At 27.5% G+C, this 27,948-nt stretch overlaps 1 protein-coding gene across 1 annotated transcript; it reads right to left on the reverse strand.

The window, feature by feature from the left end:
• Window positions 1-163: 163 nt before the first annotated feature.
• On the reverse strand, window positions 164-27,810 carry LOC107449137 (alpha-mannosidase 2C1). Its single transcript, XM_016064579.4, has 17 exons — window positions 27,335-27,810; window positions 23,464-23,578; window positions 22,410-22,594; window positions 21,713-21,843; window positions 21,382-21,601; window positions 19,718-19,845; window positions 16,585-16,713; window positions 15,338-15,497; window positions 14,082-14,227; window positions 12,270-12,667; window positions 11,032-11,286; window positions 9,206-9,432; window positions 7,487-7,660; window positions 5,950-6,060; window positions 3,491-3,680; window positions 2,014-2,177; window positions 164-704 (listed from the first exon to the last, which is right to left on the reverse strand). Exons 1-17 carry the CDS (start codon window positions 27,578-27,580, stop codon window positions 438-440), a joined length of 3,246 nt encoding a protein of 1,081 aa, XP_015920065.2. The 5' UTR covers window positions 27,581-27,810; the 3' UTR covers window positions 164-437.
• Window positions 27,811-27,948: the final 138 nt, after the last annotated feature.

Below are 27,948 nucleotides of genomic sequence, written 5' to 3' on the forward strand. Positions count from 1 at the left end.
GTAGTAAAATATTATTGAAACAATGTTACACAGGCATTAATGGGTTTTTATGAAGTTAAAATAGATTAAAATGTGTTTATATTGTATGTGAAAGTATTAAAATTCAACATAAATAAAATTTATTTTCAAAAATAACAATTTTAGGAAAAATATGCATACTAAATGTAGTGATAAAATTTATTAAAATTATAACAAAAAATATAGAAAAATAAATTACAGAATTTCACATCAACTACTGAATTTTAAATAAATAAGAAAATGTATATCTAATTAAACAAATATAAAATTTTCTGTACTTTGATATAACAATTGAAAAATTGGTGCTTGTATAGGTATAATAAATGCTCTTATGGCACAAAGTAATACTATCTTTTCTGAATCAACATGAGTATATAAAAAAAATAAAATATACAAATCTCCAAAATTTTAAAAACATACTAGATTTCAATGTACAGTAAAACTGAAATTATTTGGAAGGGAGAAAATGTGAGTTCTAAATTGTTACCCTTCCACTTCACTTTTTGCTGTGCTGATTCTGTCACATCTTCAAGAGCATTGCACAATACAGCTTTATGGATAGGAAGACAACTTTTTAAATTGACATGAACTCTCCCTCCAAAGGATTCATACATTCTAACTACTAAGCAGTCATCACGATCCTCAGCCTTTTTGACAGCTTCGATAATAATCGCTGGATCACTAACCTAAAACAGACAATATTTTATAATAAAAAAAATCTAATTTTAAATTAGGTTCATTTAAAATGAAATATAGACAAGCTTGTTTATCAGGAGCCCTAGTTTATTTCCGAACCTCTTAAAATTATTTTATGCAGTTGTGTGAAAAATCTTTTGATCGTTGATGAAAATTTTATTACCTTCAAAAAGATTTAACTACACAGCTTTAAGTTCAATTCCGGAAATATAGTAAGATAAACCATTTTTTTTAACAGCAGTCACTGAACTTGTTCTTTACTTCGGAAGATACTGGAACTCATTTAACATAACTGTTAAACTAAGTCACAGAGACAAGCCACATTACCATATCTGTCTAAAAAGTGGGCCACATTCACATAACAGAGGACAATATCCATGCCCTGACCATTACAACAATCATTGGCTATGCAGTCAAACACACCGACCGCTCAACAACCTGGACTACAGATTAACAATAATCAGTTCTTAATATGTTTTGTCTTGAATCACACAATTGCAATAACGATCAGAAGCTGTTGCTGGTCAAACCATGGGTCAACCTATGCGCATGTTCCCGAATAAATATTTGTAAAACTTAGAATCTGACAGTAGTGAGGAATAAACAAATAAACCGTTGCCAACCTTATTCAAAGACAAGGAGTTTCCTGAAATCTATAAGTGTTAGTAAAATTGTATTTCATTATACGCACACATTAAACAATCAATGTGGTTCAATGACAAAAATAAAACTCAGACATTATTCCAACCAATGTAAATAATAATTCAGATTTAATGAATGATTTACTATGTCCCCTTTTTCTTATTATAAACAAATTCATCTAATCGAGACAATTTTTATATTTTTTCGGGAATGAACAAAGATTTTGTGCATCTGTGCTGCCATAGAAGTAGAAGTATCCATTGATATTCCCATTAATGGATGAAAAATTATACATGTAAGATCTATTACTAATCTAAGTAAAGGCACACTTCAAAATGTATAACAGAGGGGGGAAAGTGTTAACATAATTACATAATAATCTACTAAATCAAAAAAAGTTTCCATAAAGAACATCTTCCCCAAATTACATCAGTTGTCATAAGCAAGTAAAATCACAAAAACCAAATTATACAGAGGATAATAGTTCAATTTTTATCGGGTTTCACAGAAAAGTATCCACCTGATTCCATAAATTAAAGAATAGTCTTCTTTTGATGTTTCAAATATTTAAGTTAATAAGAAAAAAATCATATGCTCATAACAAAACCATAACATAATAAAATTGTAAGAATTTCAACTAAGCATAGATAGACTCACTTGAAACCAGCTTAAAGACTCATGCATTTCTAGAGGTAGAACACGATGAGCATTAGTTACATAATGACTAGCTCCTGGCTTGGCCAAATGACTTGTAGGGAAAATATGAAGAGGGTAGTTCAGTTGATAAGCTTGTTGAATAACACCAGACTGTTGAAATGTTTCTATAGGGAGAAAAAAGACAATTGTCTGGTATCCAGTAAAAATATATCAAATACAAGTCAAAACCTAACTTGAAAAATAACTTTGATTTTACTTTTACTTATAGTATTTTGATTAACAAGTAAGGAATGAATACTGTGCATTGCATAATGTATGAAGTTGACAAGGTAAAGACTGGTGTAAAATTTAAATGCAGATTCATGTAACTTTATAAACAACTTATAGCCTTTACTGGAATAAAATTAATTTTGAAAAAGAGAACAAAATATAATTCTGAACTTTTTTTCCAGGAAAGATAATTTAACTTTATGAAACTTACAAAATTAAATTTGGACACTTACAAAGTTTCTTACAAAAAGTATACACTTCCCAGTTATGAAACAGAGAAGGTTAGTAGCAATTCAAATATAAATTTAAACCACTTCAAAAATGCACAAATAGGCTAATTATTACCTTCAATTAATTTTTATTATGACAATTTAATGATATTGCCAGAATTATAATCTAATCAAACAAACATTTTCACTGGACACTGTATTGGTAGCTTACTTAAAAAGTTGTAAAATATGGTCTATTTATTTAAATCAAAGTAATCAAATTTTCGAAAATACTTTTAAGCGTCCAAATAGAGAAAAGATACTTTTAGCTGTAAATGTAAAAAGAATGAATTCTAATAAAACAAATGAGATAAATCAATCAGGTCGCAAAATGAATTTATTCTGTCATCAGATTTAATAAAGCCACATGCTTTTGTAAACAGCTGTAATTTTGGAATTTCTTTAAGACTAATTAGAAAAATATGATGCATTTTCTAATTGGCTACACACTTTTAAGGCTTATTGCATGGAACCCACGTACTTTACAGCAATTAGAAAATGTGCCATTCGTAGCACAATTAGCCTGAGTAGGGAAAGCTTCATTTAAGGTTTGTTACAATAAACTTAAAAAAAATTCTAATGTTCTCTGTCTAATTTTAACCAAGTTCAATTAATATAGGCTTAATGTAATAAACCTTAAGAAAGCACAACAGACTTTAATGAAACCTTTTCCAATTAGCTTGGTGCATTATAAAATGCTGGGGACAAATACAAAGATCAGAATTATTCAGGTAGATGACATAAATAATCAAATATTAAAAAAAGACAAAACATATGCTTTTTTTTTAAATATCGTCTTTCCTTGTTAATAATTTTTTCAAGATTATAAAAAAACTAGCTCTTCAATCTATATAAACATGCTATAACTTTCATCCATTTGATTTTTTTTAAAGAATCTAATTCTTATTAAAAAGATATGAGTAAAAGAATAAACTTACTTGAATGAGGCATGACAGCATAACTGATTATATGCTTGCCCATATCTGTTTTGGGATCAGGACATTTTGGTGATCGTAAAAGAGACAGAAACATTCTGTTCCCTCTCACTGAATGGCCATACTTGCTTTTATTTAAAATAGAAACTCCCCAATCATACTCAGATACATCAACCCATTTATGACCACACACCTAGAAATAGAATTGAATTTTTTAATACTTAAATTTTTTGTACATTTATTTATTAGTTAGTACTTTTCTGTAAAAAAAAAAAAAAAAAGATGCAAAGTTTTCAAAATAGTATACATTTTTAAATAATTGGTTTATGAGAAAATTATTTACATGTCTGTCATTAAATTGTACTGAAAAATCAGGTGGAATGGATCAAAATAAAAAATCTGAAACAAATATTTTGAAATTACGCTTTTACAGATGAATCTACAAATGAGACATTTATATTTAAAGATTTAGATTGGAAAAAAAAATTTTACTTTTTATAAGCTTTTATATTCAAAATTATTTATTTTTTACTGATTATTCCTGTGCAAAATTTTTTCAGGCTTTTTGCAGCAAAACTCTCTAGCACTAATATCTTTCTGCAAGACACTTTCAATAATAACAAATATGTATGCTACTAATTTAAGGTAACAAAAATGCTGTGTTTACAAAAACAAAAAAAAAACAATGTAATTTTTTTAATATGTTAACTGAATACGTAATATTTTTTTGATTCTAATGTTACGGGTGATATCCTCGCATTTTATTGGGGGGGATGCACTAATTATTTCCTTTATATCATTTTGTAAATTACCATCGCATTAAAAAAAAATGGCATGAAAATTATTATATAAATTGCAGTAATTACCGTAATATAGATCGAAATCGAATCTCAGAAAGGAGTTACTCAAATACATGTTTTGTTTCAATATTTAATTGTTGTAATAAATAATATCAAATAAAGAATAACGGGTTTTAAAAAATATGTGGAAATCAAAAGCAATAACTGCCAAAAAAATCTATGGATGCATTACCTTATAAAGTAAATTATCAAAGGCACGATTCGAATATCCCATATTGCCTGAAATATATTGGGATATCTAAATACTACGTAAAATCAATGTCAATAACTGCAGAAAATACAATAAAAATGGATTCACAATATCGGCATAAATTGAGTGCTTCAAAAAGTGATTATTTAAATGTGTGATTCAAATTTTATGTGTAAATTTCTGCAAAAAAGCAAACCGACATTTTTTACTTCAGAAAAGAAAAATCTTTCTGCCAGAACTCTGTAAAATTCTGTGACAATGTTGCCATGAATCTGCCACGGGGCTGATTATATAGTATTTTCCTCAAGCAATTGCATTTCTTTTTATTTTTAAAACAATCTTTTTAAATTTATTATTAAATATCTGAGACTAATTATATGAAAAGAAATATTGCAAGCAAACCTTCAAAACACATTTAAAAAGACTATGAAGTATGATCTTCTGAGATAAGTTAACCGTATTTTCCATATTCAAGAAGTTGTATATAAAAATTGCATATACAAAAAATAGTCTAATTAAATATATTTTCCCATACGTTAAATTTGGAAATAAAAATTAAAATATGTATAGCTGTTTAATTATTTTCTCGATCAGTCATAAAAAGCATCTTCATCGAAAAAAATTAAAAGCCTTGTCAAACATACCTGAAAAAAATTACACGAAATTCAGGAATAATACTTTTAATTAAATAGTATTTTCTTCGCATAAAAGGACAGTTTCATAATTTTGGACTTAAAATTTTCAAATGTTAAAAATACATGTAACTTTAGAAGTAAAAAGGGTAGCAGTTATAATATTTTCTGTTAACATAATTCTTAGTCTTATATACTTACTCACTTTTATAAACTTTTTTAAGTTAATGAAAATTGGAGTAAGTATATAAAGCATAAAAAAATTATTTAATTAAATAATATTTAAATAATTAAAGTTAAACAAATTGACTTTAAGAAAAAGAAGAGTTATACACATTTAAAGTCAGCATCATTATGTTTGTAATGATAGAATTATCATTAAATATATGTATAGCCTTAACTTTTCTTTTTAAACTTCGACAAATTAAGTCTTTAAAAAATGTTTGCTTCTCTTAAACAGCATTTGTTTGAAAGATTATTAAATGTCAGATCAATTGACAATTTTTATAAACTGATCACTGATCCAGCCAAATATTCACATATAAGAATTTATTTATTAACAATGGCATTTTGGTGTCATCTGGTGAGTAATATTTTAACTACAAATATAAAAATTAGCTGGAAGAATGAGAAAGTATTCACATTTAAAAAGTACTTATTATAGGAGATTCAATCAAAGATACAACAAATTATTTCACAAAATATTTTAAAATAAAAAAATAAAAATGTAGAACTTAATTATAAGTTTTATAAAGAGAGAGATAAAAAGAATCTACTTACCTCATATTTTGCCCAATCCCAAGAGGTGTTACTATGAGTAGGCCTTTGCAAGTTACCAAACTGTATTTCATAAGTAGCTTGTGGAGATAGCACATTGACTGGAAATTCCACCTATTTTGGAATTATATTACTCAACAAAATCACCAACTTTTAAACATAGTATATAAATTAAACTCAACTATATAAATGAGGCAGGCATTATAATTGGATATTTCATTAAGTAATATTTAAATATTGCAAATTTACGATGAATTTACTGATACGAATTGATTTAGGTACTGAAATATAAACATTAAATTGTATCGATATCTCAAGGCACATTCAAAATTTGAATGAACTTTATATATTTGAATGAAAACTTTAAATAATATTGTAAAAGGAAAAAGAAGAAACTGCTCTGGTCAGTTCTGGGTTTTTAAAAATGAAGCTTTACAGAAAAGAAAAAGTTTTCATTGTTCAATATTGTTGTGTAATTTCCTTAATGTGAAATTTCACATTCTAATAATCAAAATTGGCTATCTAGATCTTTGTGTTTATGCTATAAAATTTTTATATATCTATATATATCAACGCTAGAAAATCGACCAATGATTGCCGCTAAAAATGTCATATGCCAAATCTAGCTCAGGTGGCTCAACATATAGCGCTTTTAAAAACGGAAACTGAAATAACCTTAAGCTAGGCAGAAGTGAGTAGTCTTTGTCGATAGATCTCTATTTTAGTATTTTGTCGAAAGCGCTTTTTTTCACGAATTTATTAGACGATTTTTGATTTATATCACGAATTTATTTGCTTTATTATTGTTATTAGTTATTCATTGAAAAATGAGTCTCAGTCGCGCTGTTACGCTTTAAGATTTTATACTATAGCACATTTCTAATAGGTTTAATGAATTACATGTCATTTATTTGAATTCAAATTTATTTTAATGACTTAGTATTTGATAAAAAGATGTAATTTTGTTTTTTAAAAAAAAGTTGTTATATAGATTTGAATGATTGTTTTGAATTCTTAGAATTTTGTGTACTTGCAATGTACCTAAGTTGTTAGCGAGTGAAGCGAGCTTGGTTTGCGAAGCAAACCTTATAAGATTGGGTAGCAATTTTCGGGGGTTGGCGAGTGTTAGCGAGCAAGGGGCGCAACCCACTAGTTTATTTATATTATTTTTAAAAGTCATGCCAATAAGAACATGATCACACATGCTTTGTAGCAGGAAATATTAAGTGTTATACAAAATGCAGCTTCATTTGAGCAAAACATTTGTTTAAAATTTAGAGAAAAAATGTAAGATACAGTATACACAATCTCATTATCTGATATGCTACTATAAATTTTAACATTTTTAATTAAAAACCAGGACATTTTCTGTTGAAATTATTTCTTGCATGAATTTAAAACATCCTCAACAACAGCAAATTAAAAATCAATAAATTGTACAACAAAAAAATTAACATGTTGCAACAAATTATAAATAAAAAATGTGAGTGTAATCTAGAAGGTGATGCTTTAACATAAGAGAAAATATAATAAACCATACCTTTAGAAACTTATGATTTTCTTCCCAAACAATTGTGCTTTCAAACAGCAAGTAAGGATGAACAGCATCAATTGATATCTTTTGTTTCATTTCACTATTATTGCCAATCTTGACACGAAAAGAAAGGGAAGCTCTTAAAGGACCTTGTTCAATTATTTTAAGGGGTTCTACAACCTTTAAATAAAAAACGGTTATTTTAAAATTATTTTAAAGATAATCAAACAATCACTAAATCAATGCAGATAATTTTTAAAAATAAATAAAACGTAGAAAAGAAATTCCGAGGAAATCTAACACATAAAATACTAACACATAAACTGATGCTGAAAAGAGAAAAAAAAATAATTAAAAAAGAATTTACTTAATTTTTTTTTTCTTCTTTTACGAACTTTTTGACATTTAAAACTTTTCATAACATTCATTACAGACTTCAATAATTGAACTGTTTGTGTGTATGCAAAATCTGTCAATGAAATCGAACAATACTTAAAATAAAAATTGCAGAAATTACTTGACATGAAAACACTTTACAATGTTAAAGGGAAATTTTGTCAAATAGCATAATTTTATCAAACTCCTTTTCATTGCCAGGTAACTGAGAAGATTATAAAAATTTATTCTGTCATTTTAATCAACAATTTTATTTTAGTATAAATAACCCTTTAACATTGTAATATTTTCTTGTTAGTATTAAAAAAATGGGAAATATGCACTGTTTTACCACTTATAAATAAATTGATGTAACTAGATATTTTTTTAAAAAAAAAGGCTTATTTTAAAAAAAGTCTGATTGATATGTTGAATAGTTTTCCAAGAGTAAGTAAGTGTTTACAGTTTCAAAACAAAAAACAATTTTCATTTTACTTTTTCAACCACTTTGTTTTTAAGAAAAATGCATGAAAAAGCTGCCCTCTTTCACACTATTTATATAATTGAAAGGTTTAAGACCATAAAATGATGAGCCATGTAATAAGGTGACAGTTTTTCTTCAAACTATGTTCTTAGAATTGTTTTCAGACCAGAAATTTACTAACTTATGGAGTTTACACTAGAAAACAGAGCAATACACCAAAGCATGAAAGATTTTTTTTCACCAGAAACACTCCCTTAAACAGTTTCAATCTGTAGCTTATCATTATATCGCCCCTAGTCTTTCTATTCGAAATGATAAATATTCTGGGTTTTAATTTTTATATTTTCTAGGATACTAAACTTAATTTTGGACTTAATACACGTTAGTTTTGTAACCAATCAGTTCTGTTATAGCAGTATATTTAATTTTAGAGATTATTTAACACAGGTTACATTATTTAACCCATTGACTTACTAATATCTTTCTCCATAGAACCATGATATGTGTTGCCTTGATTGCAGTGGAATTCTTAAATTTTCTCTTGGAAACGGGCATAGTACAACTAAATTCATAAGCTGCATCAAATTATAATATTAAGTGCAGATATAATATTAAGTGCATATACAATCTCTATATATATTAATATATATTATGCATATAATATTAAGTGCAAATCATAATATTATGTTAATTCCCCATACATAATTTGTTTCTCTATTCTCAATAAAAATAACTTCATTGGATTATCCACAGTGAAGATTGTTATGTTTTTTAGTAGGTGATCCGTAGATTATAAACAGGAAATTGTGACATTACCTATTTTAAAAAAATTAGTAACAGCACATTTAATCAATATAACAGAGTACCTCTCTTATGGCATTCCTTTCAGTTTCAACATGATAATCCATTACATCCCATGCATCCCAATAAAGAGGAATATCATCAAATAAGACAAATCTATTGCCCACACAGCCTGCAGCAATTGCTTCTTTGCGACACTCTGATAATATAAGAGAAGAAACACATCCTTCTGCATTAATAATTGCTTCTAAGAACTGATTTTTCAAAAAATAGCTGCCATCTTTTTTAGGTTCTGAAACATTATAGAATATATTGTTTTTATTTATTTTAACAAGAAAGAACTAGGAGATTCAATTTTTTGCAATATTTCAATATTATTATTTACACTTAATTAAAAGTGTATACACTAAGAAAAACAAAAAGTTTGAGATGAATTGATGCGAAATAACATTTTAAAATAGACTGTGCATTGCTTAATATTTAATTAAAAGACTTCATACTTTTTCTTGTAGCCAAAAAATAATATTCTTTATTACATTTGTGCATCAAAAAAGCTGAAAAAACTTAAAATGCTGACTCTAGAATGTTACAGTTCTTCATCAAAAAATAAAAAACTTACTAAAATCCAAAATAAAAATCAATCTATTTTTTTTTTAAATAAATTAACTGTAGAAACTATCACACAGTAGCACAAATTTAATATGATAAAATTTTAGCGATTATTTTATGAAATTTGAATATTATTTCATTGCAAAATATTTTAGTTTTAAATCAAATGAGTTCAGTAAGGAAATACAATATAAGGATATAAAAAAAAAATTTTGATGTATAGTTATTCAAACCAACTGGCTCAAAACTTTCAGCAAATCATAAATAATATTTTCAATCTACATCTACAATATCTATGTAAATAAAGAAATGCATAAAACAAATAGAAGTAAGAATATCCTAGGGAAGTAAAACTTTAAAAAAACGGAAAAATAAACTAAGTGTAATAAAACAAACATGATGCATCCACAGCAAGCATTTTAATATGCATAGTACTTCATTTCTTAACTTTGTTAAAGGGAAGGATATTAATATGTAATTGTAAAAAGCAGCAATAAAAATTACAAAAAAAACAGGCATTAATTAACAGTGGTAGTATATAAAATAAAAATGGACAAAAAAAATATTAAATAGAGAGAATAAAAAACAGAAAAAAAAATTATTGTAAACATCTCATGTGCTACAACCTGTCGCATATTTTGCTCTAATTTACCAACAACAAAAGAAATTAAACCATTATGTTACACCTACAAGCATTTATAAAAACAAAAAATGATTCAGTAGTTTACTGAAAATAGAGTGTCGAAATCTATTTGGCCCTTACAGATTTGTCAGTTTTAGAGCGTATTTGCATAGAATGCTTGCTAATTTGAAGTAAACGTAATTACGTCAAAAAAGTGAAAATATACACTAGTAAGGCTCTATATAAATGTAGTTGGTATATAACTTAAAACAAAATAAAATGAAAAATAGCTCAGATCTCACACTTTAAAATTATTGATGTACCGTAATTTTATAAAAAATTTCAGATAAAAGTTGCCTTTGTTTAAATGTTCGAGGAAAGTGGTAAATTTGTACTTTAAATAAGCAGAATTCAAATTTTTTCATTTTATAGTCAAATTATGACTCAATTATTTCTTAAAACATATGCTTAATTTCAATGTTTAGTGTACTTAAAGGGACGAAAAACATTTCTGGGCATATTAAGAAATGGTCAAAATGAGATTCAAGCAATTTTGTTTGAGACAATATCTCAATTCTTTCTCAGATTTTTGCATAATTCATTGCAAATTGTATAAATAGAAACATTCCTATAAAATAATTTTGACAAAAAATATCAAACCTATAAAAACAGGGGCTTTAACAGCAGAGAGACCACGAAGTAGTTGATAACCCATAGGAACTACAACAACAGGAACTAGAGTGCCCCCACCAGACTCATTGCTGATGTTTTGCATAGCTTTACCGACACCTTCTATCCACATGCGTCTAGATATTTCATCCTTATACCAAGGCACTCTAATAAGTTCTGTCCTTTGCCACGACAAAACATTCACAACCACAAGTTCTTCCTCTTCGCCTCTACCTTCTGGTACACCTAGTGGAGATTATTTTTTTTAAAAAGTAAACTTAAAATCTTGCCAATCACAAATAGAAAATACCGGAAAAAGTAATCTTATCTAATCATTCACAAAGACGCACGAGTGATGAGATTGGTAGAAGAATTGGTATTTATGATGTGCTATGTTTTAACCATAGCCAGATCTTCTGGAATCTAAGAATACAATGCAATTCCCCTTATGTCCCTTTTGTTGTCTAAGGTTATGCTAGTGATGACTCATATTGAAATTGTATTTCAAGCAGCAAAAATTCTCCTAATTCGTTCATATGTATGATAGCCAAAAGGCTTAATATAAAACATCATGTTTAAAACTTAAAAAAATTTCAAGCAGAAAAATTACTTCAATCAAGGAATTTTCAGGAAAAACACTAAATTTTTTTAAGTTTTGAATGTTTAAACCAATTTTTTTTCAATCCATTCATTGAAAATTATTTTGTGTACTTATTCTTTTGATTTAATGAAAGTTTATGCTAAAGAAACTTAAATTACAACTTTTTATGCTAAATAAATCTATTGAATATCTGAATCTATTGAATAAATATATCTGAATGAAGTAAAGCATACAATGCCATAGTTTTGGTTCTATAAGGGAAAACTTTTTGTCATAGTTGAACACTAAAGTGTTCAGTTATGTTGTTGTATAATAAAGTGTTGTATAATAAAAAACTACTGTTGTTGCACAATAAAGAACTACTTGTGCTTGTATAATAAAGAAAAAACTTCATTATTATACAAACACAAACCAAAACTACAGCTTTATCCGTTTACGTTGCATTATTATTATTTTTTTCATTTTGCTTAGCTTTATTCATATACAGCACAAAAATAACCATTTCTTCACTAGGATAAATAATCAAGCTGATATCATTTTTATTCAAACTTGTTTGCATGAATAGGTCATTTTAATCTAGTATTCTTTATAAAGACTGCATAAAAAAACATGACATAAATACACTTACCAAACAACCTACGGACAGCAGTATCCATTAACCCTGAAGCACCTTTCAACACTTCTTTGTAATAAAATGCTGCTTCCTTATGGACATCTTCAATGGATGAACCAGGCAAAACATCATGAAATTGATTAAGAAGCATAATTTTCCATAGTCTTTCTAATTCTAGTTCTGGGTAGGCCTTTTTATCTTCATCCCTACAAGCTGCTAATAAAACACTATGTAAAAGTTCAGTGTCTCTAAGGAGAATTTCACACTGTCTATTCAAAAATTTCATTTTGGCTTGTGACGTGTATGTAGCATTATGAAGCTCTAAGTAAAGTTCCCCTGACCATTTGCATAACTGATTCTTATGCTTTTCTTCAACTATAGAATAAAATTGGTCTGGTGTGCCATGTTGTACCCTTTAAATAATTAAATATTTCCAATTAGTTTCAAATTACACCAAATTAATAAAAAAAAATGTTTAGTACTTTAAAAAAAAGTGCAAAAGAAACTTTTAAAAAATTTAAGGGGTACACTCTAGAACAAATTAATAAAAAATATCCAAATTATTTTGTTTTATCAAATCTTCTCTAGTACCTGACGTTAGGTATTATATATGTACCTGCCATTAGATGCAAGCATGGTGCAAAACTCATTTTCTGGACACAACACATCAGGAAAATAAATCAATATTGTAAACCAAGAACATTGTTCAACACCACAAAAGCTTGCGTTTCCTAAAGTAACCCTTGCGATGCAAATAAGAAGAATTGTATCAGAAGATCTAAGCCCATAACGGAAAGTTTCAAAAGGAACCTTAAGCTGTGAATTGCAGCGGAAGTTTGGCATGCCAAAACAGCTTAAATATATCACTTCCTAAAATCAAACTCTTTTTTAATTATTTAGAATTTAATTATTTTTTGTGTAATAAAGTTAAAAACTTTTGTTGAAGTGCTTTTGGGACACCCTATTTAAAAATAAATCCTAAAATAATCTTAAAAACACAGCTTCATAAAAATTTCATTACTTACTATAACTACTACTAAAATACTAATAACAACATCTGAAACATTGCTATTGATTTCACAATATATTTCATTGATAAAATAAGCCTTTCTAATTTTTCCAGAAAAAATTTCCAGAGAAATCAAAACATTGAAATTAGAATTATAAAGAGTCATTTAATAAAATTAGTAGAATATTTACATTTAACATTTAAAAATTGAATTTATTTTTATTTAGGCTATATTCGTAACTGTAAAAAAAAAAAAATTTATGAAAACAATTCTAAAATCAAAGAAAGGTAAAATATGAGAAATTACCAGTTTTTACAAAATATTTTTAAGTCATGAATTGTATAAAATTTGATGAGCTTCAATCACTTGAATCAAAAACTTTAACAAAAAAACTAAGAACTATGTCAAAACACAATTGATGACCAAAAAACTACTATGTACTTCAAAATAAAAACCTATTTAAAATAAAAAGATATTCCTTTAAAATTAAACAATAAATTCAGTTCAAACATTATTTCTTTCTTAAATTTATGTATAATTTAATGAAAATCTGCACATTAATCAAAATAATGATGCAATTTTCATTAAAATTGAAATAAATATTAAATGTGGAAATATGTGGGAAAAAGGGTAGCAATAATCAATGTGGGTCTCATTTTTAATTTCACAAAAATTACACATCCAATTTTGCCAAAAAAATTTTATAGTTGCAACATTTATATAGTTAAATATATAGCTGAATAATAGGAAGAAAAAAAGAACAAATTTGAGGATGTAAAATTAAAGCAACATTAATTAAAAAAATTACTTTACTCACAATGGCAAACCATCAACATTATTCAATCTTTTAATTCTCTCTAACATTTCTTCAGTAGGTCCACCTCCACCATCTCCATGTCCATACAACATCATACTACATGACACCCGACCTTTGTCTTGAAGATTATTAATAAGTTTCACAACCTGCAAGTTTTAATAACAATAAAATATTGTCAAATGCATGCTTTTAATGATATACCTTAACTAACTCATTATTAATAACTTATTTTAACAAAGTTGATTGAAAGAAATTTCAAAATTATAATACCTGAAAACTGTAAGGAAACAAAGCAAAAATGCAGGTAACAAAATAGGAAAAAAAGACGAAAACTAACTATAATAATTTCAAAATTAAAAAACACTTTACAAGAAAATTACAAGCTGCTTAATATGAAGAATAATTCTTTTAACACCATTATTACATGCTTAAAATTATAAAAATTGAATTTATATTCCCCTATACAAGTTTTCGAATTATTAATCATATTTACAATATCATAAAATAAAAAAGATTAATTCTACATTTAAATTAGTTCAGAAATAACAATGAATAAAGAATGTAAAATTATAAGAAGAGGTCAGTAAAACAAAACAAATGAAAAATCGTCAAAAATAACTACATTTGCTCTTTTTTTTTCGGTAATCAAATTACTAATCTAAACTAAATCAAATTTGGACAAATAAACTACAAATCAAAAAGCAAAATTTAAATTATTTTAACAAAGTTGATTGAAAGAAATTTCAAAATTATAATACCTGAAAATTGTAAGGAAACAAAGCAGAAATACACTAAACAAAATGGGAAAAGTGCTAACTAACTATAATAATTTCCACTAAAAAATTAAAACATATTTTGTAAGAAGCTGCATAATATGAAGAATAATTTTTTTATTACCATTATTATGTGCTTAAAATTATAAAAATTGAACTAATGATCCCCTATACAAGTTTTTGAATTATTAATCATATTTGCAGTATTATTAAATGAAATAATTAATTCTACATCATTAAGTGCAGAAATAGCAATGAATAAAGAATGTAAAATTATAAGACAATGTCAATGAAGCAAACCAAAAGTAAGAGAGTCAAAAGATAATTATATTTGTTCTTTTTTTGGAGGGGTTAAGGACTTAACCATCGTTTGAAGAAAAAAAAACTAAATCAAATTTGGATAAATCAAAAAGGATAAAGGTAAGCATTAATAGAAATAAATGTTAGGAAAATATTTTAATTAAAAATTAATAGCAAGCTTACATCTTCAACAGAAACTGTAGATTCATAGCATTTGGCTGGAGGAAAGTGAACTAATACACTTGAACCATCAATTCCCTCCCAAAGAAAGTTGTCATGAGGAAATGTATTCACCAAACTCCAACTAAGTTTAGTAGTAAGGAATCTTTCAACTCCACATAATCTAAAGAATAAAAATTTAGACATAGAACAACCAACATTAAAAAACAATTCTGAAAACAATGGTAAGACCGAACAAACATTTATGCCTTATGAACTGAAATGAAACGATACTTAAATTAATTCTTTTTTTACGAGCTAAAACTGAAATGCAGGCGATAGATTAACATTTTAATTAGATATGCACAACAACATGAAGCACAATACTCTTGGAAAACAAAGAACAATAAGGTTTGAAAAAAAGACAGTAAATAAACCTTAATAAAGCATCAAAAACCAATCATTTTACAAACAAAATGAAAAATTTCAGAAAATAATCATTTAAAAGATGCTAATTTTAATATTTTTCATAATATAAATAATTAGATTACAAAATTATCCTCATTATTAACAAATATTTACAGCCCCCATCAGTGTTTCAGAAAATTTTGGTGTTAGTTACTTCAAGTCAAAGTAAAAGTTCTTTGCAATTCAGTTTTGCAAAACCTAATTACAGGAGTATGATTTTTTTTTTCAACAAATTACTTTAAAATCTGAAGATGAGCACTGTTTCTCAATTTGATTAAATTTCAAGTCTGGGTGCAATAAAATAATTTACATTGTCAGCAAGCAATATGCAAACAAGCATTGTAGCCTTTAGTGAAATTATAAAATATAAAATATATTAAGCTATAAAAACTGGAGTATTAAAGAAGGCAAAGAAAGTAATAAAACTTATTTAGATAATTTATCTCTACGGTCGGCACCAAAAACCTGTCCAAAAAGTTGATGAGTGAAAAATTTTGCTCAGTTTAATTAAGTTGAACAACTTGCACATGCCACTGCATGCAATTCGAAAGCAGGGAAAAATTGAGTTCTTCACTTCCCCACACTCATCGTATACTAATTTATGACTTGATTTGATTCAAGCTTTAAACACAACAACTATGTGAGATAAATTATCATGGGATGAAAATGAAGAAACTTCACTTTCTAAGTTCAAATTGGCCATATTTCCATCTTTGAGGTTTTTGGCAAATATAAAGAGATTATTTATATGGATAAATGAAGTTTTAATTATTTAACAACCTAAAAAATAAAAATATTCTTACTTCATAATTTGTGGTAACTGAGCAGAATAACCAAAAGTGTCTGGCAACCAAAACTCCTTGCATCTTTTACAAAATTCTTGCTGGAAAAATCTTTGTCCATACAGAAATTGGCGAATAAAAGATTCCCCTCTGAAAGAATTTTTTTTTTTTTTTTTACATTTTATATGAGAAAAGAAAATTTTAGAAAAATACATGAATATTAAGAAAAAGAAGATGTCTTGATATTTAGGAAAAGACTTTGGTAACATGAAATATTCAGATTTAGAATTTTATACAATAAACAATATATTTTTATACAGTGAAACCCCGATTTTACGTTTCTCAGGGGACTGGGTAAAAAAAACGTAAAATCCGGGAAAACGTAAAATACGGGAAATACTTAGATAGCAAAAAATCATAATAATAATGGGAAAATAAAACAAACTAAAGGTAGTAAAGATGACTCTTTCAAAAGGTACTTTTAAAATCTATATTTTACGAAAAGAATATTAGTATTTAAAGAAAAAAACATACCAGTTCAAGATCACTTTTACAATTTTTGTTAAGAATCATGTAATTTAGGTGCAAAATAGTGCGCAATAGTAGATTGTTTTTTAGACATTGAGTTCAAAGTAAATGCCTCATCTTCCAGGACTGAAATCTTTTGCAAATTTTTTTCCTGGTCTTTGTATGATAGAAAATAGTCTTTCACTATTAGCAAACTTCTCAATGCTGTGTTGAAAGAAGGAACGGGCTGTGCTTCTGTTTCTTCTTGTTCATCTTCATCGGCGGATGAAAAGTCCATAACATCGTCCACGGATGGAGCAGTGGTTCTCTCAGCTTCGCATGTTGCTAAGTTTTCTCGGATGTACTCGTCGAAGTCATAGCTAACTGTTTCATTGTCATTCTCCGAGTCTAGTCTATCTAATCCTGCATCTGTTAACGGTTCATTAGAAGCTACGATTCCGCTTTCTTCAAAACAGTGGGAAATGCACTTTTGTGTAACGCTTCTCCAAGCAGCAGAAATAAAATGCATAGCCTCCAGAACACTTAACTTTAGTTTGCAGGCGACATTTAGGTTTCCGTTCTCTAGTTCAGCTACAGCTTTCCGGACAAGTTGCTTTCTGTAAAAAACCTTAAATGATCGAATAATGCCGAGATCACAAGGCTGTAATTTGCTTGTACAGTTTGCAGGAAAAAACTCAACACGAACGTTAGATAGCTGCAAATCCGGATGTGCACTGCATTGATCGATGAACAAAATTATTTTGCGGTTCTGAAATTTCATCTTTTTATTCAGTTTCTTCAAAAAGTCTTCGAAAAGGGCTTTTGTTATCCACGCTTTTTTGTTTGCTTCGTAATTTGTTGGGAAACTTCTCACGTTTTTAAAGCATCGTGGTTTGCGTGATTTTCCAACAACGAGTGGAGTCACCTTCTCACATCCATCAGAATTACAGCATAGTAAAACCGTAAGACGCAATTTTGACATCTTCCCTCCGTGGCAGGAATCTCCCTTAGAAACGTAACTTTTATCCGGCAGAAGGTTAAAGAAAAGTCTGGTCTCGTCCGCATTGAATACGTCCTTTGGCTTGTATCCTTTGGTCAAATTTGGTAAATTTTTCTTCCATTCTTCTATTGTAGCTTCATCCACGCTTGATGATTCTCCGGAGAGCGATCTATACACAAGATTATGTCTTTTTTTCATCTGGTCAATCCAGCCATTGGAAGCTGTGAAGTCTTTTAAACCAAGTCTATCGGCGATTTCTAGAGCTTTTTCTCTTAATATGGTGCCATTTACAGGTACATTAGCGTCACGAGCCTCTTTAAACCATTTTACTAAAATCCCTTCCATCTCGTCGTACGGGGATTTTTTCATTGTTCTCAGTTTCTTGGCATTTTTTTCACCGACTTTTTCAAAGTTTTTATCAATGCATTCTTTTTTTTGTACTATGGATTGCAGGGTTGTTACGGGAATTCCTTGCAATTGAGCGAATGCTACTTTTGTTCCATGAAATTCATTAAACTGCTTAACAATTTCGGCTTTCTCAGCAGCAGAAAAGTTTTTGCGTTTTTTGCTCACCATTTTCGTACGAAATGGTTTGAAATGCGACCACCTTGTGCTAAACAAAAACAGAGTCTGAAAAGCTGTAGAAACGTAAAGATCCCCTTTGCTTTCCAAGGAAGAAAATAAGTCACTTCATCTGATTGGTAACTGGAGTGTCTCTTCTCCTATCTGTCTCATTCCTGCACCAATGAAATGTGTTGTTTCTGTACTTTTGTTTCTTCGCCCGCTGCCTTGTCCGAGACAGGCAGCAGGTGTTCAACAAAGGAAGGGGGAGAGAGGACTAAAGTTCTAGAAAACGGTAGTCTGTGGAATGCGTTTCTGCTTTCATAGATTTACTTTCAACAACGTGGATGAGCTTTAAAAAAGCAAACATAGAAAAAATATTGCTTATTAAAACATTTTTTTATTTTTTTTATTTCTACAAAAAATGTAAAATGCGGGAAATTCCGTAAATTAAAAACTTACAATCCGGGTAAAATTAACATTGGAGGTATACGGAAAAACTGGGTCCTGATGAAAAAAACGTAAATTCGGGGGACGTAAAATCGAGGTTTCACTGTATTATGTATTTTTGGTTTAGAATGCACATTTGAAATTTTAAAAATTTATTTCAATATTAATACATTTACAATTAAATATCTTCAATAAAAAAGATCCCACTAACTAAACAATGAATATCTTGAAATATCTTGATTACATCTGGCAGTTTCTTAGTTACCCAGTCTTATTCCATTTTCACCTACTATTGAATTAATTTGCTCTCTATTGTATAGTATGCTTAACCCTTCAATCAATAAACTTGGTTGCCTTAATTTTTTCAGCTTAAATAAGATATAAATAAAATTCATAAGTCCACTATTGCATAAATTTGTATCTCTGTACAGTAGACGCATTGATATGAAATACTTTGAAATGTCTACTAATAATACCATAGATAAAGATATGCATGCTTTTTTTCAGATTAATTAAGATTAAGAAAAGTTCAAAGTAAAGAATAGAATGATATATCAGAAAATCAAGTCCTATATCAAGCAATTTAAAATTTTACATTTTCAATGTGTTCACTAAAATAAAAAAAGAAATATGTACCCTGGTAAATTTCCATCCATTTCAACCCAAGTACCACCAACAGGTATAAATTGCCCCTTGGCGACAAAATATTTCACTTTTTCATACAAAGCTGGATAGTTTTCTTTTACCCACATAAATTGTTGAGCCTACAAAAAAAAATGAAATAAAATAACCATCAAACAGACAAAAAAATTTTTAAAAAAATCAAAGCAGTAAGAAACATCATAAACATGAAATAAAAAAAAACTGAGGTTACAATTCAAAACCAATATAAAGAGGAGCTTAAAAAGTGATTTTAGGATTATATCACAGTCAGTCATATAAGTTTTACAATATCATTTACTAGTAAGTTTTAAAATATTTTTGCAAATTAATGACATTTAATGTAAATCAATCATTGAATACTAAGAAACTTGCAAAAAGATAAATAATTTTTAAATGTTGAAAACCAAATGGAGAAAAGTTTCTTATTATTCAACAAGTACTAGAACATTTTTTATGCTTTCTATACATAGGTAATTTCAGTATTCATATTATTTATATATGATGTTATGCTAAACTATATTAGAATACACCAATTTCAATTCTTAAAGTGTTATTAAAAAAAATTAAACTTATATAAATAAAAAATATACATGCAAAAATGGTAAATTCAGCACTAAAAATTAAACTGGTTTCTCACAATTAACTGGTAACAATTTTCACAGTGATCTTATTTCAATTATTAATTTAACTATTTAGAAAAATGCTTCCAAAATTTTAATAATAGGTAACAATAGAAAAGTGATTGGAGTCCATTATAAAAAAAAATCAAAAAATTAAATAATTTATAAAGTTTTGCAGTTTACTAACTCCACAATGAAATACAATTAATGAACAACTGCAACAGTTAAAATAAAATTGCAAAATGTAACATTGGACAAATTTTCAAAAACATGAAAGAGACGGGGAGAAAAACATGACATTACATGCCATCTAAAGTATGAATATTGGTGGAATTAAAATGGAAACCCTTCTCGTTAAAAATAAATAATTTACATGTTTCATAATTATTATTTTTGTAATGAGCAATCTATTAAAAACAGACTCCACATTTTCAAATTAATTATTTGTATTAATTAATTTATCTGTTTTTTTTTCAAATTTTCTGTTTTTTTTTTATGTTAATTCTAAAGATAATTGGTTGACATGACCAAAATAATTGGCTGACATGGAAATGATTGGTTAACAATAAGTTTAGTTTAAGCTCTAAATCATTCTTAAGTTCTTGAACAATTTCATTTGTTAATTTCTATAAGTTAAAACTAATTGAATCATAACTAAATGGAAATATAATTGTGGCCATTTTCACAAATTAGTATCACAAGTATAGTTAGTATTAGATGGTTTTCATAAATTAAAATTTTGAGAGAGAGTCTTTTTAGAATTTGAATTTTGTGAAAGAGCCACAAAAAGGCCCTAATTTCCACCAAGATCAACCCCTGTAATAGATAGCCCATATTAACACTTATTATAAATAATAACTGATGCTATGCAAAATAATTAGCTAATGCACTAAATTGAATGTGTTGAATAAAAAATTAATAAAGTAAAATGATAAAAAAAATACAAATTGATATAATAATCAATTTATAGCATTAAAAATACACATTTTATAAAAATACTTTAACAACAAATCTTACCTGAGAACAAGCAAATCTAAATGATGGATACCTTTCCATTAATTGAACTGTAGTAGACCAGCTCCTGGCACACTTCCTAACAGTTTCTTCATACGGCCAGAGCCAAGCACAGTCTATATGACAGTTTCCAATGGCAATTATTTTATGCTGGCTTTCTCCATTGAACTGAGAGAAAAACTTAGTACTCAAGTCTTTGGCACTTGCATAACTATCTCGTGAACTGAAAAAAGTATCAGAAATTATAATCTTAATCCATAAAGAAAATCAAATAAAGAAAATAATCTTAATGATAAAGAAAAGAAAGTAAAAAGAAATATAAATATGCACTTACTAATCTGCCAGTTGAATCATATTGATCATTTCATTAGCTGCATAAAGTGCATCATAACTTCGAGTTGAATTCTCAGACAAATGCTTTGCAATACCATAGAGGATTTCAAAATCCATGACAAGATCATAAACCTAATTAAAAACATTTTTCAATTAACAGTAACCAATTATTGGGACGAATAATCACAGTTTATTCAATTAAAAATAATATAATATATATGTAGAGAAACAGATATAAATAAAGAGATAATTTTTGAGAAGATATAACATTGAATATCTAATACTGCAAATAAAGAATATCTAGCACTTTCTTTTTCCTTAAATTAAATAAATGTGCATAAATTTAAAAAAAGAAAAATATATAAGGAAAAACTATGTTAGATGCCATAAAACAAAAAAAATTCATTCTTTTTTTTTAATACTACACAAAATACCAATAAAAACTTTCAGTTTCATGAAATTCTGTTTTAATATACATACAAATTGCTTATTTTAAATTAATTAAACTAAATTTTATTAAGTAAAAGTGATTCAAGTAAGGAAAATAAGATTTGGCAGAATCAGTTGACATAATATGTGAACCAGAATTTAGAAAGATTTATGGCCATTGAAAATTACTGAAAAGAACTGATTGATAAATATGAAATCCTTTCAGAAGCTTTAAAAAATATTTTAAGTCAATGAATTAAATAAATTACCTGTCTATCAAAGCAGGCAATATCAGCTAACTCTAAAGTAAAGTACTTCTTCCTATCAGGAGGTGATATCATTGTAGGTGCACCAACACCTTGCAGAGTATTGCAAGCCATTTCAATGTAAAAGGTTTGTCTCAAATCTTCCAAAGTTGCATGCTTGGAAACTATAAAACTTTGTCTATCTTTGCCTATAAAAATATTAAAAATACATGAATACATTGAATTGTATAACATAGAAACTTTTATTATAAAAAACATTTTTTTTATTCATATCTAAGCAGATTTGAATATCCTTCAGGTTATCAAAAAATATTTTTTACAATTATGTTTCAAACTGAATAATAATAACTGGCTGTACAAAACAAGCTAGTTACATGAAAAGAAAATGGCTTAAGAATTTGAAATAAAAAATTTCTTCCAAAAACTTTTTGTAAATGAATTGTAGCATAATAATCCATTTTTTTTTTCGTAATATATAGAAAAATATTTCAAAAAAAAGTCAAATATTCCACTATAGCCCTTTGTGGGTCAGAAGGGTCATGGAGGTTAAGATTCCCAAATTTCGTGACCTACAACATGATTGTGGTAACATAGTCAACATATCACACACACAGGTCGCCTTTACTTCTCAGACAAGCTAGTACCCATCAATATGAAGCTGAGTTAGCTTCAAGCCACCATAGGGAATTTAACACTAGTTCTTTTCTATGATAGCTAGGTGCCTTGACCACTTAACCATCATAGTTCAGAAAAAAATTATAGAGAGGAAATTTAATTTTTTTAAAAAATGCATTTTTTACATTTAGTTAAAAATGTTTAAAAAAAATTGCATTTTTATATTAACAGTGCTGATCATTCCATACATAGTAATTTTAACTGAATACCATTCATCAAACTTTATTTTATAATAAATAGAATGAGCTCGAAACTTTAAAGCAATTCAATAGGTACATAATGGTTTGCATCACTTACATACATGGATCCAGAGACTATCAAAGACAAAATTTTGGATGAAATATTTTTCTGATAACCTAGTTTAAAAACTAAAAATGCATACCATTGAGACCTTGCAGTGGAATTCCATCAGATGTCCAAATCATGCTTTCACAACCAGTTTGCCATCTTAGATGAACTTCTTTCCCAAGCCAGCTCTCAGGAATATCAATTCGAACCTGTACAATATGCCAGAAGTTAAAACATTTTATTTTTAAAAAAATTTCCATTAACAAGAATGTCTAAAAAAGGTGAAAAGTAATTTTAAAAATTAAGTTAGTTTCTTTCAATTAAAATATTAGAAAATATTAAAACTTTAAACATTTTAAAGCGATATATCTTCTAACTTGGTCTATTTATTGTAGATGCGATTGATTTTTAGTTAATCTTTCAAAAATACCTATTTTATAACCTACATACTAAAAAAAAATCAACCATGCAGAACTTAACACAAGTTGTAAAAATACATATTGAGGGAGCAGAATTACAGAGAAGTTTAGAGAAATCAATCTTTACTATAATTCCTAACAGGGTTGGCAAGATTTTGCCGCAGGTGGAAAAAACCATGGTAAATACCGGTAAAAACCGTCCTGGCAAAAACAGGTTTTGCCAAGCAAATTGGCAAAAAGTGGCAAAAACCTATATTTTCCAAGATGAGAGGACAAAAACACATTTTTGGTACAAAATTATTCCTAAAATTGAAATATATACTATAAATATAAATAATTACAAAAAAATTAACAAAATTATTATACCATAATTAAATCATAATGTAATAATATATCATTTTAGTAGTTTAAAACATTATTGATTGGAAAATTTGCGATTATTCTCTTTTTCCTGTGAAATGAACTTATTTTAAATTAACTATAATTTAAAGCATAAAATATCTATCTAGATGTGTAGTTAATCATTGTACAAATAATAATTTTTTATAGTATAATAATAATATTATACAAATAATAATATTTATTTACTTGTAAAAAAACATTTATTTAAGGATTCTAAAATGAAAAGAGGTCAAAAACTTTCAATCTTTTAAAAATTATTGCCTTTATATTAATTATTAATATGTTAAAAATAATTTTTTCATGTAATGTATCAAAATTATTATTAATTATGATTGATTTAAATTTGCTTCAAGTATTTTGTAATAATATTTAATCAGCAATTTAGATAATTTGGTTTTTGCCGGTTTTTACCAGTTTTTGCCGGTTTTTGCCACTGTCCTGGCAAAATCCCCTTTTTGCCGGCAAAAACTCCAACCCTGATTCCTAATAATGCTAGATTAAAAATGTTTATTAATTGTTTTGTTGAATGATTTTATTTATTTCCTTAATCAAAAAATTTTACAATTAATTCTTTAAGTAATGATTCCGAAGGTCAAATTGTAATGAAGCTGTTCTGCTACACACTACTTTTCCACAATTAATTCCATTAACTTTTTTTTTTGCAAGAATTCCATAACTTTTACCTCTTAAACAGTAAGATATAATATTTTGATTAAGTGCACTTCACTACATAATAAAAAATTTATAGCAGTGGAACCCTGATTTTATGTTTTAAGTTTGGACAAACGTTAAAAACCGTGCAAAGCAGGATAAAGTAAAATCATGGTAAAAAAAGTTTTAAGTATGTCTTTTTAAAATTTACATTTAGAAGAAGATAAAATGTGCAATTTTTACAAGGTTTTTCTTTGCTTTTTTGGTTTTAGATACAAATTTAACAGTATCCCTCTCAAAAATTACTATTGTTTGCAAATTGTTACATTCACAAATGTTTCAGAGTTTTTACAATTTCACATTCTTGATCAGTTGTAGATGTATCCTACGATGTTTTTTACTTATTTTTGCTGTTTTCATCGCTATCATCAAGAATAGGAATTAAATCAGATAGTGAAGAATTGAAAAGTAATTAAATGCGTGTTGCAGTCATACATGTCATTTCTTTAGGAAATCGAGAATAGAATTCTGAAGGCCCAATATTCCCTTTAGAAAACAAGAAGCAATTGACCCAGAAAAGTTTTATTAAATCCATTTGTAATGCATTTAAGCTGACACTATCCAACACTGCAGAAATCAAATTCAGAGCTACCAGTACATTTTTTTTTCGATTTAGAAACATCTTGCAGGTCACCGGGGGGAAAAAAGAAATTATTATCTAACCAGTTTAGTGTAACAGTCTATAAATAATAGGATAATTTAAAGATTCAAAGGTTTAAGCTTGCTGGAAAAAATTTGACTCACAAACTTCACACTTTTAAGGCTCTCATGTTTCTCCCTGTTTCTCTCATCTCACAAAAGTTTTTAATTTTGACTCAAGGGAGAAATACCCTCTCACAGACAAAAGGGCAATATGATAGGATGGAAAAATTGTCAGAAAAGCTACAAACAACTAATAAACAAATCTTTTTTTAAAAGAAAAAAAAACAAAGAAAACAAAACTCAGAAAAATGTTGTGCAAGGTTTATAGCGAAAACAATGACTCTGATCTGTTAGAAAAATGCATGAAGTAGTATTTTCTTAAAAAGAATAATGTAAAATCTGGGATAATTTAACATTATCGGCATACGTATTTTTCACAGACCAGAAAAAAATTATGTAAAAAGCGGGATAAAGTACGAAATGAACAATGTAACACGTCTTGTTACTATATTCAAGGAGTTTTTAATTAAAATATCTCATATTTTATTAATATGCCTCATAATAAAATACCTCATATTTTATTTTATTACTTTTAAACGCACAAGATAAGCATAAAAGTCAATTTGCAATGAAAACCAGCTTGTCATATTTCCTTTAGAGCAGTTCAAATATTATGTAAGCATCTAATGAGGATTGCGGGTTTGTGATATGATCATTTTTGCTTATTAAGAAATGGATAAAAACTTTTAGATAAACTAATAGAAAACTTTATAATTTCAAAAGAAATATGAAAGAAAAATCAGGAAAAAAATTGCTTTAAGTGTTTTTAAGGTCAAGAGTAATGAAACACAAATGGAAAATATAAAAAATTCCTAGAAAATTCAATATTCTACTCAGAATTTTGTAAAATTTATAAAAATGCAAATTTTGTTTTATACTAAATTACATCTTTTACTTGAATCTAACCTTAAAATAAGTTTCTTTCAATTAAAGTTAAGGTGGTAACCAAAGGGAGTACAGACATTTTTATGGAACCATATGTTGAGATTTGTTTATAATTGTTGAGAGGGGAAGTCCAAGATTTTCAAAAATATGCTTGCATAAAATTTAAATCCCCCATACTAATCTCTCTGAAAAATGCTATGGCTACACTTTCAATCAAAAAAGTAATACCACCAAGCATAGTATCTAGTAAAAAATTTTGATGCAACGGTGAGTTCTTGGCAAACTCTTCATTACACGGAAATTAAGAATCTTTAGCATTTTCAATATGTTTCAAATAAATACATGCAAAATATTATTCACTATAGGAAACCAAGCTTTTAATCCTTAACATGTCTTTAAAATATAGCGTCCTATATAAATAATATAAAATTAGCGTAGAATTTTTAATCCTTTCAGACAGACAAAATTGAAAGTAGAAAAACATTTCATGTTGCAGATAAGATTTTATTACGATAACAGAAACAATTTTCCATTATTTTGTTACTTTATATTGTTATGTATTGAGTGATACAATCAATTCTTATCAAATAATAATAAAAAGTAAATAATCAAGTAATAATTTGTCATTATAAAAATAAAATGTACATATGTTTTGAACATTACAAATTTAAAGCAATTTAGCAGCAAACAAAGCTATGAACATTTTAAAAAATTAATAAAGCTGTTGACTAAGCTTAACACAAAGAATTTTTAACAATTTTGCATCAAAAAGACAGCAAAGCAAAAAATAAATATATGATCTCAAAAGTAATATAACTGGACTGCAAATCTACAAACAATACAAACCTTAAACCAATGCGTAGTCCAAGTAGGCCCGAATGAGGCTCCAACTTTAGTGGGTGCAAAATTTCCAATTTCCATAGCTTCTTTAAAAGGTACTCTTCCATTAGAATCAAAGTGCAAAAGTGTTGGGAGATTAGTCTTTTGAGGATACTGTCGACCATAAAGATTTATATCCGTAAAATATAAAGGAGATATGAATTTTTCAATTCGTTCTAAAGTTGCACGTCTGTTTTTTGTTAAACTTGCCATGATAAACTAATCTATAATTTGTACAAAAACAAATCACATAATTTGCACAGTATTTTATTTATAAATAATTTCAGTCGTTATGCAATTTAATCTTCTAATATAGATTAAGAATCTACAATTGACAACTTAAGTTATAAATTGAGTTTTACATAATTACATTATTTATTTACCGGCAGCAAAATCATCACAACATTACATTTCAAACCGGTCAACAGATGTCACTTTTGATTAGAGTTGAAGTTATTCCCTTCGTTATTTTCCTTCTCACAGCTGTTGCCAATCGATATTTCGAAACCAAAAGTAAAAGAGAAAAATAGTTTCGTTTTGTAATTTCGTTAAATAATTTTTTTATTCATTTTTTGCCAGTC

Source organism: Parasteatoda tepidariorum, chromosome 8 (genome assembly GCF_982258835.1).
Source record: "Parasteatoda tepidariorum strain Cologne lab strain chromosome 8, Ptep-v5.0, whole genome shotgun sequence".
NCBI lineage: Eukaryota > Metazoa > Arthropoda > Arachnida > Araneae > Theridiidae > Parasteatoda > Parasteatoda tepidariorum.

Excerpts from the sequence above, each read along its gene's own strand:
- LOC107449137 (XM_016064579.4), bottom strand. The coding sequence starts at position 27,580 with ATGGCAAGTTTAACAAAAAACAGACGTGCAACTTTAGAACGAATTGAA. Across the intron at positions 11,287-12,269 it reads TGCTGTCCGTAGGTTGTTTG|GTGTACCAGAAGGTAGAGGC; the intron begins GTAAGTGTATTT and ends AATCTCCACTAG. Across the intron at positions 705-2,013 it reads AGTCTTTAAGCTGGTTTCAA|GTTAGTGATCCAGCGATTAT; the intron begins GTGAGTCTATCT and ends TGTCTGTTTTAG.